The sequence below is a fragment of the Somniosus microcephalus genome, chromosome 1 (genome assembly GCF_052327205.1).
Source record: "Somniosus microcephalus isolate GS21.2 chromosome 1, FLI_Smic_1.0, whole genome shotgun sequence".
In the NCBI taxonomy this organism is placed as follows: domain Eukaryota; kingdom Metazoa; phylum Chordata; class Chondrichthyes; order Squaliformes; family Somniosidae; genus Somniosus; species Somniosus microcephalus.
The window spans coordinates 213,063,272-213,079,183 of record NC_140987.1 but is presented as its reverse complement, the minus strand read 5'-3'; the positions used below and the strand labels follow the sequence as shown (position 1 = coordinate 213,079,183).

At 44.5% G+C, this 15,912-nt stretch overlaps 1 protein-coding gene across 1 annotated transcript in view; it reads left to right on the top strand.

The window, feature by feature from the left end:
• The window catches only part of msh3 (mutS homolog 3 (E. coli)), a 459,900-nt gene that overhangs the window by 412,463 nt on the left and 31,525 nt on the right, over positions 1–15,912 (top strand). The window contains exon 23 of the mRNA XM_085989589.1: positions 15,711–15,885. Coding sequence (XP_085845715.1) covers positions 15,711–15,885 — 175 coding nt within the window. The remainder of the gene's footprint in view (positions 1–15,710; positions 15,886–15,912) is intronic.

Sequence of the window (15,912 nt, the reverse complement as noted above, 5' to 3'; positions counted from 1 at the left end):
ATAGAGAAGGAGACCCGCAATGATCCGACGCTGTCACGGGTATATGAATTGATGGTGAGGGGATGGCCAACACATGGCGACTCACTGTTGCCAGCATTCTCATCCAGAAGAGAACAGCTGTCAGTATGCCAGGGGACAGTGATGTGTGGATCCAGAGTGGTGATTCCATCCAAGTTAAGGGAGAGTGCTAAATGAGCTACATGAAGGTCATCTGGGGGGAGTGAAAATGAAAAGCCTTGCTAGGGCTTATGTGTGGTGGCCGGGAATCGATCAACAAATCGAAAACCTAACTAAGAGCTGCTTAGGATGCCAGAAGGTCCAAAATGCACCACCACATGCCCCTCTACACCCATGGGAGTGGCCCTCCTCTCCATGGCAACGGGTGCACATTGATTTCGCTGGTCCATTCATGGACTCAATGGTCTTAATAGCAGTGGATGCTCATTCAAAGTGGCCTGAGGTGATAAAGATGTCTTCAACCACTACAGAGAAAACGATTGCAGTCCTACAGACCATATTTGCCAGAAACGGGTTGCCAGAGCAGATCTGCTCTGATAATGGACCACAGTTTGTGTCCGATGAATTCCAAAAATTTATGAGAAGGAATGGGGTAAGGCATTACACGTCCACCCCGTATCATCCAGCCACCAATGGATTGGCTGAGAGGTTCGTACAAACCTTTAAGAAGGCGATAAAGGCCATGTGCGACGAGGAAATTCCACTACAGCATAAGATGGACAATTTCTTATTAGCCTACCGAAACGCGACACATGCAGTTACCAACCAGACCCCGGCCGTGATGTTCTTTAACCGAAGGTTGAGATCTCGTCTGGACTTGCTCAGACCAAATGTGCGAAGAAATGTTGAGGACAAACAATTCCAGCACATCAACGAGAAGCCAACAAGGAGCTTCAATATAGGGCAACCAGTCTTGGCCCGGGACTATCGAACAGAGAAGTGGCAACCCGGAACAATATGTACAAGGCAGGGGCCATTAATGTACACCGTGGATGTCGGGGAGAACATTGTGAGACACCACGTCGATCAGATCTTAGCATCACAGGAATGCGTCAACCCCATGTCTCGAGTACCTGGGGATGAACCCGACATACCGGTAGTATCTACTTCAGACCCAGTAGCAGTGGAACCCGATGAACTACCCGATGAAAGGGGGTCAGAATCGCCTCTGCACCAAGAACAGGAACCTCCGGAAAGGCGCTATCCCGAAAGGGTCAGGAGGCCGCCCCAAAGACTGAATCTATAAATGGACTTTTGTTATTGAATGTACATGTAAAAATGTAATTGTTATTTGAATATTAAGGGGGTATTGTTAATCTAAAAGGGGAGGAATTGTAGTGTATGTGCTTTAAATCAGAACTACTTTTTACAGCTCCTGTATACTGTAGTACCAGCAGTAACCACACCGGTGTATAAAGCTGTGTGCATGCCTCTGTACTCCAGTCTAGAGATTGCCCTCCTCCAGTAAAGACCTGTTATTTGTTTATGTACAGCATCCGTGTAATTATTTATCCACTGAACCACAGATCTAACAGCACCCATCGACCTTTTTCTACATCTTGGCCCTGAGAGGTCTTCATCTGACTCCTCTACAGAACTAGAATGCGACTTTGCCCCCCAGAAAGGTGGCACCTGTGGTGTCCTTTCCACCTGTTGTGGCTGGTGCCCGGTGCGTCCCACTGTGAGGATCCCTCTTCTAAGCTAGCCTCCAAGTTACGCATGGTGCCAGTCTCTGAGCTAGTGCCTGCGACAGTGGTAGCCATTGACGCAGTGCATTCTTCCTCGCTCTCCTCCTCCGGGGGCGAGGTGGCTGTTGCTTATCTTGAACTTGCTCCTCCTCTGGAGCAAGGTGGCTCTTGCTCCTGGGAACCTGCAATGATAATGCTGGAAGGGTTAGGGTGCAGTGCATGTGGCCACTATAGGAGGATGTACGTGATGAAACCATGTGGAGCGTGGGAGTGAAGATAGCTTTGGGGGATTAGGGATCAGGAATAGTTGTGCATCTGTAAGGAAGCTTGTGTGGCCACATACCTCTCGGCGACATGTCCCTTGCTCTGCCTGTGGCCACGGCGTCTCCCAGTCCCCTCTTGATCACAGCCAGCACTGCCTTCTGAAGGGTAGTGATGTCATACAGGTGTGCTTCTCCTCTCCCAGTCAGATCCTGCAGCTGCCTGTTATGTGCTATTTTTTCCTGGAAGAGAGAGAGTGGTGATTGTGAATGAGTGTATTGGCAGGTGTGTTTGCGTGATGTCTCACATGGTTGAAGAGCTGTGAGATGTGTCTGAGGTGTGAGTAGTGCCTGTGAAGGATGCAATAGTGTGGGGTCTGTGAATGTCACTGTATAGTTAGATGGTGGTGGTGGTGCAGTTATTGAGAAGTGTATTTCTGAGATGGGATCTTACCTTGACCACTCATGTCAAGTCATTAAATTTCTTACAGCACTGGGACCATGTTCTGGGGCCAGGGCCCCTGGCTGTTGCCACCCAGGCGATTTCCTGCCACATGTGCCGCATTAGTTGCCTCTGTGGCATCCTTCACCTCCTCCACCCCCCCCCCCCCTTGCGGGTGGAGAACATCCCTCCTCCTCTGTACCGCCTCCACCAGGACCACCTGTGCGCCCTCTCTTTAGGTCCTTGGGACATCCTTTCACGTTGGCTTCTCTCCCAGCCAGTGCACTCCACGCCTTCAATGGAAGTGGGTGAGTGCAGGCTAATACAACGCCAGGAAAATTGCGTCTAATCAGCACTTGAGTGCTAAACTTGCAATTGATGGTTTCAGCGCCTGCAGGCACGTTTAAATCATGATAATCATCAATTAGCCCGAAAATTGTATGCTAAATCCACACTTTCAAACAGATGTTTCTTATTAGCACAGCACCCATTTAGCACCTGTTTTCACCCTTTGGCCAAAATAACCCCCCAGGTGTTTACTCAAGTCACGGGTTTCGTTATTTTAACTCTTTTAATTTTCAATACAAATCTGTTTTTGTAGTGTCCGTGTGTTGATAAAGACACTGAAGACAGGAGTTGGTTCATAGGTATTTACTAAGCAAAGTCTGGGGGGGGTTCTAACGGATATACACAACACACAGGCTTATATAGCCCGAGTGGCAATCACCGGCACCACAGCACACCTGGGGCTCTTAAAGGCACATACACTACAATTCCTCCCCTTTTAGCTAACCAGTACATCATATTTTAAGTAATTATTAATTACATGTTATAAGCAAAATAATATACATTGCTGTAGTTAATTAATTATAAGTCAGTCTCTCAGGAGGCTTCCTGACTCGGTCCGGATAACGCCTCGGGGGTGTAGTAGTTTCTGGTGGTGTAGTAGGTTCTTCTGGCAAGGCTGATTCGGCTTGAATGCCAGTGTCGGGTTCATCGGGTTCCAGTATCACCGGATCAGAGGTAGATATGGGTATCTCTACTTCATCGTTAGACGTATAGAGTTGTGGTGTAGGTTGTCCCTTTTCGGATGACTTTATGATTTGGTCAGCATGGCGCCTTATTATGCTTTCTCCGATGTCCACGGTATACATCAGTGGTCCTAGTCATGTGCAGATAGTTCCAGGCTGCCATTTCTCGGTACGGTAGTCCCGGGCCAAAGCTTGTTGACATATCTGGAAGGTTCTAGTTGGCCTTTCATTCATGCCTTGTAACTGCCGGTTCTCCACGTCCCTTCTGATGTTGGGCTTGACCAAATCCAGCCGGCATCTTAGGTTTCTATTGAAGAACATCATGGCGGGAGTTTGGTTGGTAACCATATGTGTTGCATTCCTGTATGCGAATAAGAAGTTATCCACCTTGTGCTGAAGTTTTATGTCTTCATTACCCATGGCCTTTATGGCCTTCTTGAAGGTCTGGACAAACCTTTCAGCCAATCCATTGGTGGCGGGATGGTATGGGGCGGACGTGTAGTGCTTAACCCCATTGTTTTTTAAGAACTTTCTGAATTCTTCGGACACAAATTGTGGTCCATTATCAGAACAGATCTGTTCCGGCAGCCCATTCCTGGCAAATATGGTCCTTAATACTGTGATGTTTTTTTCCATGGTGGTGGAGGACATCTTTATTACCTCCGGCCACTTGGAGTGTGCATCAACCGCGATTAAGAACATTGAGTCCATAAATGGACCAGCAAAGTCGATGTGTACCCTTTGCCAGGGAGATGAGGGCCACTCCCATGGATGTAGAGGGGCTTGTGGTGGAGCGTTTTGGACCTTCTGGCATCCTAGGCAGCTCTTGATCATTTCTTCGATGTCTCCATCGATACCTGGCCACCATACAAATGCCCTGGCTAGGTTCTTCATTTTCACTCCACCCAGATGCCCCTCGTGAAGCTCCTTTAGCACTTTATCCTGGAGTTTGGGTGGAATCACCACTCTGGATCCACACATCAAGGTTCCTCGGCACACTGACAGCTGTTCTCTTCTTTGCGAGAATGCTGGCAACAGTGGTTCGCCAAGTGCTGGCCATCCCTTCACTGTTAAATCGTAGACCCGTGAAAGAGTCGGGTCATTTCTCGTTTCCCTTTCAATGGCAGAATTTGTTACTGGTAGACATTCCACTATGGTAGAGTGGAACATCTCCATTGGGTCTACTGTAGGTGCCTCTTCTACCGTTGGCAACGGTAGGCGCGATAAACCGTCAGCATTCCCATGCTGTTTTGACCTTTTGTATTCTATGTTGTATTGGTGTGCCCATAGAAAAAGGGACCACCTCTGTAGCCTTTGTGCTGTCATAATGGGAACACCCTTTTTAGGGTTGAATATGGAGATGAGGGGTTGATGGTCAGTCAACAAGGTAAATTTTTGTCCGTGTAGGTAATGGTTGAATTTCTTTACTCCCCATACCAGGCTGAGTGCTTCCCTGTCGATTTGGGCATAGTTACGCTCAGCTGAGTTCAATGAGCGTGACGCAAAAGCTATCGGCCATTCCGAGCCATCAGGGAATTTATGCGATAATACTGCTCCAATGCCGTAAGGGGATGCATCGCACGCCAGTCTGATTGGCAGTGATGGGTTGTAATGAGCCAAAACTTCTTTGGATGTGATTAAGTCTTTGCATTTATGGAAGGCACTTTTGCAGTCTTCGTTCCATTTCCAAATTACTCCTGTTTGTAGCAGTTCATTAAGAGGGTGTAGAAGAGTTGATAAGTTCGGTAAAAATTTATGATAGTAATTTATTAATCCCAGGAACGACCTTAATTGTGAAACATTTTCAGGTGTTGGGGCTTTTATGACCGCCTCAATTTTTTTCAGGTGACTTATGCAACCCTTCCTTATTTATTATGTGGCCACAATATGATATTTGATTTTGGAAAAATTCGCACTTGGGGCGATTTGCTCGTAGGCCCCGTTCTCTCAGCCTAGTGAGCACCTGCTCTAAATTGGCAAGGTGCTCGTTGTCGTTTTCTCCTGTTACAAGGATGTCGTCTAGGTAGCATTGAGTCCCCGGAATCCCTTGGAGGACTTGCTCCATAGCTCTTTGCCAGATAGCTGGAGCGGATGCTACTCCGAAAACCAGTCGATTGTACTGGTACAGACCTTTGTGTGTATTTATCGTGAGATATTTTTTAGAGGCCTCTTCAACCTCCATCTGTAGATATGCCTGTGCCAAGTCAATTTTGGTGAAACGTTTCCCTCCGGATAGTGAGGTGAAAATATCTTCTATCCTCAGAAGAGGATACTGTACCGTGTGAAGGACCGGGTTTACAGTCACCTTGAAGTCTCCACAGATGCGAATTTTTCTCTGTTCTTCAGATTTATCATTCTTCAATGCTTTCTTCATGACTGGGACGATGGGTGTTGCCCAATCGCTCCAATCTATTTTAGATAATACGCCTGCCTTTTCCAAATTCTCCAGCTCTGCCTCGACTGCTGGACGAATTGCGTATGGCACCGGTCTTGCCTTAAAAAACTTGGGAATTGCTGTATCTTCCACTTTTATTGAGGCGGTGATGCCTTTCAAGGTTCCTAGTTTCTCTTGAAATACTTCCTTGGCGTTGGCCAAGATGTCTTTGAATCGTTCAGGTATGACGGCATCATCATTTTTTTCCTTACTGGTCACCATCAGTGCCTGAATGGAGTGCCAGTCTAAACGTATTTTTCTGATCTATTCACGTCCCAACAGCGGTGGACCACCATCTTGTAGAACGTATAAATACAACTTCTGTATTTCCTTGCCGTTGTATACAACAGGCACCCTTATTTTTCCTTTGGGGTAGACTTTCTGCCCCGTATATGTTTTCAAGATAATGGATGTGTCTTTTAAAGGTATATGCGGAAATAGCCGCTCGTAATCCCGTCGATTTATGACGGTCAGAGCTGATCTTGTATCTAGCTCCATTTTAACTGGGGACCCTGCTATTGTGAGGGTAACCCAAATGGTCTGGTAATCTTCTTTGGCAATTACATTATGTAATTTGAGAGAGCTTAGTCTCTTGTTCCCAGAGTCGCTATCGCTCTTTTGGTCTTCGGAGCTACTGTCCGTCATCATTTGTACCTTTCTGTGCTTTTCCTTATTGATTCTTTTCCCGTTAGTGGATTTTTTGTTTTCAGATTGGCACACACGTGGAATGTGTCCCATCTTTCCGCATCGCCTGCATGCTTTTTCCTTGAACCAGCAGTCCCTCTGGTCATGGGTGGATCTGCTGCAGCGATAACATCTCTCGAAATCCCGTGTCATTTCATGGGTGCTGAAGTCCTGTGGCCTTTGCTGTATCTCTGCAGCTCCTATTGCACTGAAAGCCTTGTCCAGTGTTAAATTTTTCTCAGAAGATACCTTTTTTTGTGTTTCTACACTTAGGGGATCGCAGATGAATTTGTCTCGCAGAGAATCTGCCAGTCCTGCCTCGAATTGGCAGTGTAGGGTATCAACAATCTCCTCAAAATTCTTGTCCATCGGTTCGGCTGGAGTGATTAAGTTTCGTAACAGCTTGTATGTCTTTGCGCCCATTAGATCCAGAAGTACTGAAGTTTTTTTTTCATCTTCTATTCCATTTGCGGTGCAATATACCTCCACTCTTTCCACATATGTGGTCCAATCCTCTATCTCGTTATCAAAAACATCAATATTGCCAGAATTAGGCATCTTAGAAAAGATATGGCGCTTCCCGCGCTTTTCTTTCTTTTCTGTAGAAAAGATATGGCGCTTTCCCGCCGCTGCTGCCGATGACAACGCTGTTTACTGCGGTTTCCGTTTGTTTTATTTTTTTATTTACTGTTGGAGACTCGTTCCCGCCGGAGTTTCTCTCCAGGTCTGAACGCTGACCTGCTTGCCGCGCCGGCCGTCTCCCGAGTGCTCCCTCCCAGTCCGTTATTGCTTGCCTCCGATTTCGCTGCCTCTTTCAGCTGTAGAGCCAGCCGCTGGAGCCCCAGCCTGACGCCCAGGAAGGATTAGCGCAGTACCTGCCACCAGCTTGGCCAGCTGGTGAAACCACAGCTTCTCTCACTTCCTTGAGTCTTCAGGACGCCCGAGGAATCGATGTCCTTGAGGTGCTGCCGAATTGCAGGTAAGTCCGTTTCCACTTCGTTGCCACTGTAGTGTCCGTGTGTTGATAAAGACACTGAAGACAGGAGTTGGTTCATAGGTATTTACTAAGCAAAGTCTAGGGGGGGGTTCTAACGGATATACACAATACACAGGCTTATATAGCCCGAGTGGCAATCACCGGCACCACAGCACACCTGGGGCTCTTAAAGGCACATACACTACAGTTTTTATTAGAATTCCTTTTTATTTCATTTTTAGTAATTTCTTCTTAAAATCTCAGTGTAAAATCTAAGAAAAATTATTTTACTGAAGTGTTATTATGAACCAATGATAGTTTAACAACAAGAAAATCTACCCCATCCGTTAATGATTCAACCCAGTTAGAGTATTGCGGAAAATACTTAAAGATTGATCCTAAGCTCCCTGCCCTAATACCTCCTGGTTGATTAGTTTTTTAGGAGTGTCACAGAAATAATGGTGTTGATTTTAACTCTAACCACCCTGCGTACATAAGATAGTAATGGCTTGAAAATGGCATCAGGCCACTTATCACTCCATCTACACTGGTGCTCCTGCCGCCATCTTGGTATGGGCCATTAGATCGGCAGCTGGAGTGCTTGCCTGTTTTGGTCGGGAGGTTACTTTTAATATGCAAATAACTGTCCTATGAGGTACATAGGACCCAGATTGTATTTTGAGGTCCAGTGGCCCTAAATCATTTTATTGTGGGGCCAGGAGGAGCAGGCTTGATTGTCACATAGGAGCCGACCAATTTCCTGCCCTCCGCAATGGGCCAGCTCATCGGAGCACAGGTTTGGCGTGCACACCTCGTTGAATGGATGCAAATGAGGCCTGAGCCTCTCCATGGCAACAATGGGCGGGCGGCAGGTGTGCTTTGCCCATTTTGTATCAAATGTTAAAATGGCCCCAATCTTTCTTAGCACTATGTGACATTTTCATGGAAGAAGATTACATTTTCTTTTAAAGGAAAGAAGCAGAATTTAAATTACACAAAAGGAATTCTGATTAAAAGAGAAAAATTGGATGCACTAAAATGGCTTGTATTTTTATTTTTCATGTATATGGCTATCTCGTGTACTAGGATAATTGGAACTATTAGATCATTGATGTCTCCAGATTCTTTTGAGCCCTGCAGAGCTGTAAAAAGACATCACAGTACAGGAAGGTATTCATCCTTCCCCAGCTTGAGCACTGACTAAGGGTTTCGACCTGAAACGTAGACTCTTTTTCTCTCTCCACAGATGTTGCCTGGCCTGCTGAGTTTTTCCAGCATTTTCTGTTGCTATTTCAGATTGCCAGCATCTGCAGTATTTTGCTATCGTACTGACTTTTAATACTGTATTAAAATGCGGCTATGATGTCCTTCCAACAGGCATTCTTTTTGCAGTTTTCACAATCTGAAATATAAAAATATACTTTCTCTTCTTTGATTGCTGCATTGATGCAAAAATAAATTCATGTGTAAGGATTGGCTCAGCTGGTGTAAAGTGTGAAAGGACAGCCTACTATGGGCACCGTGTATTGAAGTCCCTTCAGAAGTGTGCACTCGTGCCTCATACAGCCATAACATCCTGTGTAAATTTCGAGCATCATAGTGTTCTGTAAATGAACGCAGGAGGAGGCTTTTTACCACAGCTTCCCTGCTTCATGGGAGAGCTGTTTGCGACCTGAAATACAAAATAATGGACCGGATATTCCGATCCCTACGGGTGTGTACGCGCTGTGTACCCACCCGTAGGGACATCGGAAATTCTGGTTTCAGGCATGCGCTGGAAACCGGCATTTTCGATCTGTCAAGAAAGCTCTTGACAGATCCTCCGGCTGCCCTGGAGAAGGGCCTCTGCGGGCAGATAGTTCCGCTTTTTGGAGACCCTCCGCCCGCTGAAAACACTTACAATTCTTGCGCCTGGTAAAAGCAGGCATAAGGGTTGAAAAAAGTTTTTAAAAAAAGAAATTCCCACTGATTTATCATTTAAAAATACTTTAAATAAAGGTAAGTTTATTTTTAGCCCCGTTAAAAACTTAAATTAAAATTTTTGGAAAAAATAATTATTGTTTAAAATAGTTAATTTATGTAATTTCAAGTCATTTTAAAAATGTGTTTTTTTAAAAATTTATTTGAAGTTTTACTATGTTTTGGGGGTGATCTCTATACATATATTTGACAGATCTTCCTGTCAAATCTATGAATGGAGATTCCCTTCTCTGATTGGCTCCACATGGCCCACGTGATCCCAGGGACACTGCGAACCACCTGCACCTCTGGGATACGTGGGCCCTGTGCACCGGCAGTTTGGAGAGGCCCAGCAGCGGAACTGTGCGCCTCCCGGGAGCCCTCGGGTAAGGGCACAGATTTTTCCAGATCGCAGCCCTCCGCCCGCGGGAGGCTGGCGATCGGAAAATCTGGGCCAATACATTTTTCACACTGGGAAATCTTTGTGCAATTTCTGAAGATTCAAATTTTGTGAGTCTTAACTTGAGTATTCCATTAATATCTGAGACTTGCTGCTTACCTGCCTATGATAAGTAGCAGATTCCATTCTATTTAGAAAGAATAGAAGCACAGATAACCAAAAACACCATACTTTTTACTGGCATCACAGAAAACTAGAATGAGCTGTTGCTATAGTGCTGAAATAGTTCTGGTCTCTGAGCCAGTGCAGTGTTAATTAAGGGGAACAGACTGTAATGGGTTTCTTATTCATTTACACAATTTTTAGTCCATCTGTGTCATCACAATAATGAGACAGGAGTGAGATGGTGTCAGACTAATTCCAGTAAATACATCCTTTGGGCATAAAATATACTTGCTTCATGGCGCAATTGAGGATAGCCATCCAGGATTAATAGCTTGTCTTACTTTTAAAACAGACTGCAGAGATTGTGCTGCCCATCTAATAGTACACTTATTATGAATTTTTACTAATGAGCAGGAATTTAGTATTGCAATTGTATTTCCATTAATATCCAGCTTTCAATGGATAAAACAGACCAAAAGCTGGGTCAAAGAGGTAGGTTTTAAGGAGCGTCTTAAAGGAAGAGAGAGAGGCGGGGAGGTTTAGGGAGAGAATTCTAGAGCTTAGGCCTAGGCAGCTGAAGGCACGGCCACCAATGGTGGGGCGATTGATATCGGGGATGTGCAAGAGGCCAGAATTGGAGGAGTGCAGAGATCTCGGAGGGTTGTAGGGCTGCAGGAGGTTACAGAGATAGAGAGGGGCAAGGCCATGAAGGGATATGAACACCAGGATTAGAATTTTAAATTCGAGCATTTGCTGGATTGGGAACCAATGTAGATCAGCGAGCACAGAGGTGATTTTTTTTTGGGATTGACAGGTTTCAAAAATAGAAGGGTCGATTTTAACTCACGGGAGTGGATGGCAATCCTGCGCGGGAGTCATCGTTGGAGGCACGGCAGATTCTAACTGTCGGAACTCATTTGAATATCGCTTGTCAGTTGCTCAGCGTTTTGGGCGGAAGGCAGCAGCTGGTCAGCGGGGTGGGGGTCGGTGTTGTGTGGGCTGGGGACCCTGGGACAGCAGAGGCCCAGACTTGTGGGGCCCGGAGATTAAAAGAGCAAAGTAGGCCAGAAATTACAGCTGGTGTTAATAATGTCTGAAAAGCTCCATATACCTGGTTGATCAAACAAACTGCGAGTGCTGAAGAAATGGGTTAGCAACATCTTTTATTTTAACGGATAATGTGTTTTAAATGACTGAAGTTCGTACAACTACGTTTAGTAATATCTGTAGGACTTACAGCAGAAATTACTTTTGGCTTGAAAGGCAGAATTGCAGTCGGCTCCAAAATGTCAGAAAACGCATAGAATAATCAACTTTGTATTCTATGTAACTCACCCTATTTCAGGGGAAATTATTATTTTAAATTTATTTTGAAAAATTGCTCCAATCTGAATGTTAGCTGCAAACATGTGGCAATCTTTTTGCACCCTGCCTCAGTGTGAATGACCTTATTAGGTCCCTGAACACATTAACGTGTGATCCATGAAGGTACGTTTTTGCTTGTTTTGGGAGAGCACCATCCATGCGCCGCTCTCACTCTTTTGCTCTTGGACTGAGGAGCCGGTCTCTGTCGGCATGCTGGGATCTACTTTATACAGAGAAGCATAGACAGCAAGTAGATGGGACCAGCTCTCCATATTGAAATAACTAAAACTAGTACCTATATCCCAATGGAAGAATCCTAGACACCAATTTTGGTGTGCCTCCGATACCAGCAGTTCCCAATACCAGGGTTTCCTTACACGCTGGAGTAGAGCTGACCAGGCATCTGCAGTCAGCTGCACTCCTATAGAATAAGAACATTTTGAAATTACCTATTAAACTGTTTGCACTGGTTTTGTAACAACTTCAGAAATCTCCATCTCCCACTTTTTTAATCTCCTTGTAGCCTGGACAACTCTTCCCATTCCATTTATTATTGGTGGGGATGATTAGGGACAAAAAAGGGAAATATTCTTGTGGCGGCCGAGGGTATGACTGAGGTAACATAGAAACATAGAAGATAGGAGCAGGAGTAGGCCATTCGGCCCTTCGAGCCTGCTCCGCCATTCAATGAGATCATGGCTGATCATCCAAATACAGTACCCTGTCCCTGCCTTCTCCCCATATTCCTTGATCCCTTTAGCCTTAAGAAATATATCCAACTCTTTCTTGAATATATTTAATGAACTGACCTCCACCGCCCTCTGTTGCAGAGAATTCCACAGGTTCATCGCTCTCTGGGTGAAGAAATTCCTCCTCATTTCAGTCCTAAATGGCTTACCCCTTATCCTTAGACTATGACCCCTGGTTCTGGACTTCCCGGCCATCATAAACATCCTTCCTGCATCTAGTCTGTCCAGGCCTGACAGAATTTTATAGGTTTCGATGAGATCCCCTCTCAATCTTCTAAACTCCAGTGAGTATAAGCTCAATCGACACAATCTCTCATCATACGTCATTCCTGCCATCCCAGGTATCAGCCTGGTGACTCTTCGCTGCACTCCTTCCATGGCAAGAACGTCCTTCCTCAGGTAAGGCGACCAAAACTGCACACAATACTCAAGGTGCGGTCTCACCAAGGCCCTGTACAACTGTAGCAAGACATCCTTGTTCCTGTACTCGAACCCTCTTGCTACGAAGGCCAACATACCATTTGCCTTCTTAACCGCCTGCTGCACCTGCATGCTTACCTTCAGCGACTGGTGCACAAGAACACCCAGGTCTCTTTGCACTTCCCCTTCTCCCAATCTATTGCCATTCAAATAATAGTCTGCCTTCCTGTTTTTGCCACCAAAGTGGATAACCTCACATTTATCCACATTATAGTGCATTTGCCATGTTTCTGCCCAATCACCCAACCTGTCCAAATCGTACTGGAGTTTCACAACATCCTCCTCACAGCTTACCCTCCCACCCAGCTTTGTGTCGTCTGCAAATTTGGAGATATTACATCCAATTCCCTCGTCCAGATCATTAATATATATTGTGAACAGCTGGGGTCCTAGGACCGATCCTTGCGGTACCCCACTAGTCACTGCCTGCCACTCGGAAAACGACCCGTTTATCCCAACTCTTTGCTTTCTGTCCATCAACCAGTTCTTTATCCAAGTCAATACCTTGCCCCCAATCCTATGTGCCTTAATTTTGCACGCTAATCTCTTATGTGTACTTTGCATCTGTCTTCACAAAAGAAGAGGATGAAGTTAATTTTGCAGTAGAGGAGGAGGGGAGCAGAGATATTGGATAGGATAAAAATAGATAGAAAGGTGCTAAATATAACCTTTTTACTGCTGAACGTTGTCCCATTATTTTGAAATAAACATCCCCTTAATGGTTATTTGGTTTGTTCAATTTTATGAACATGTATCAGGTACAAAATGTTAAATACTATAGATAAAGTAAACACATCAAAATAACTCAGAAATGTGAGACATTTTAAAGTAATGAAAAGTAAATTTAAAACTGGTTTATTAGGAAGAATTTCTTTACTCAATAATAAATGTTGGGAATAACCTGTTGGATGGGGAAGAGAAGTAAAAATATTAGGGACAAAATGTAGCTGGTAGCTATAATCGTTGAGGTACTAGAGTGATGAGCTTCATTAGAGTGAATGGTCTTTTCTGATGTGCTTGTGTTAATTCAGGGAAGCAAACTGAAAATTCCTTTATTTTAGACTGTGATCTCTTTTTTTTTGAGTTGCCTGTAACAAAAATGGTGCAGACAAGCATATTAAAGCACCATGCTGACCAAGAAATTATGCACAGTCTGTTGAGACCAGTATGATGTAACATGTGTTGGACGATGCTACTTCCTGATCTGATTAGGATCAGATACTTATTTCCAACTTCATTACGGTTCTATTATTGCCCTCTTTCAGCTGTTTACAAATCCAGTCGATGGCCAGAATTTTCCTTACCTTGGCAGGTCTGGTGTCCGTGGTGGGTCTCGACCCTGCTGCTGGCTCCACCCCACTGTAGAAAATGAACTTATCTTAATGGGGCCTATTAAGCCCGCCCAGCACGTTACCTGACCCAATTAGATGGAGCGGGTCTGGTGACGTCATTCATGATGCGTTTTAAACCGGGATCCTTAAAGGGACCATGGTCACATTAAATTCTAAGTTTAATCTAACATAAGGGTGTTGAATCTTTACTGTACAATAATATAATAAACGTTATATATGAGTCACAAACATATTTAAATAACATTATCTTTAAGTAATATGACTCCATCTTCAAATACGATCAAGAACATCATTTTAAAAGTACATTCATTGTGAAGTTATTGGTGCTTTAGTCACAAATCGATAGACTTTTGTATCAGTAACTGGTACAAATAAAAGATGCGTGTGTGTGTGTATAGGTAATACATAAAATTAAGCAGATTTTAAATGTAATTGTAAAGGGGTGGATTTACAATCTTATGCAAGTTCAGTGGAAGAGCTGCAGAATCCCTGACAAACCGTGTAAGTGGTGCTTACAATGTGTTTCTGGGATTTCTGCAGTTCTTCCATTGAAGTTAACAATGGATAAGTGAGAGAACCTCTGCAGAAAGTCACCAGACTGAAAAATTAAATTAGTCATATTCAGGGACTGAATGCAAATTGAACCAGTGGAATGAGTGATGAAAATGATATTGTTAGGTTGATTTGATTTAATGTGTAACTGGACAGTCACTGTATACTGTGAGAAAAACCTGACCAAAAACAACACAAAAATTGATTTAAATGGTATATGTCATTTTTTATAGTGCAGATCGATTCACTGCAATTACTGTTGAGTTGAAAGGCAACAGCCGAGAATGGTCAGTGAAAAATCTATTTCCCTCACCATCCAGGATAGCACTTACATCCCTTCAGGAATTTCTGAATTAACATTTACCAGTAGCTTTTCAAGTAGAACAGAATCTCTGTCAATCTGTTAGCTGATGTAATCAACATGTTTTTACTTTGGTTTGTTTTTCATGATGTCAAGTAATCAGCTGGAGCAGTGGCCACGGAACTCACGCCTCAGGTTGACAGACATGGTTCCTGGGCTGTGTGAATCCCATGGCCATGCAGGGAAATTTACAAAGTAGTGGGGGGAAAGACTCTTAAGTGCCTGTAAAGTACCTGATAATGATTTCAATTGGGTCGCTCGCCGCTGCAGGTTGGGTCGGCTCCACGATGGCAGAAGCGCCTGTGGGAAAGGCACGTGGGAGCGAGTTGACAGCGGGTTCCTGACAACATTCCCACCCGACCCGCCAGCGATTGCGCCGCTACCACCACGGAAAATTCAGCCCAATATGATAAATGTAACTGCTAAATTGTGTTTGGTAATTAAATGGATCCACTGTACATATAAAGTGTCATGTAGCACATAAAAAAGTGCATAAACAAATCCCGTGAAGAAACCGGAGAATGAGGGTCACTTAGATTGTGCAATGTGTCTGCGCGCACTGTGCATGCAAGTAAAAATGTCTGTACACTTAGTCAAAAAGCTTCTGTATAAATGGTGGTGGTGGGGGAGGAGGATTTGTGCCTTTTTATTCTACACTTGTACATGGTGTATGTTTTACAGATGGATTGCTTTTTCTGACACCATAAGAACTATTCACCCTTTAATGACAGCCATCTGCTTTAATTGTTGGCCCAGGGGAGGATTAATTGACACATGCCCTTTTAATCCTCTAGGATCTGTGGAGGAACAGCAACCTGAATTGATCACTTTCCTCTATCAGCTGACGGAGGGAGCTGCTGATCGCAGTTACGGCCTGAATGTCGCCAAACTAGCAAGCATCCCTGAGGAAGTGCTGAAGAAAGCCGCTCAGAAATCCAAGGAACTGGAAGGCTTGATGAACACGAAGAGGTATAATGAGCTTGACGTGACAAAAAC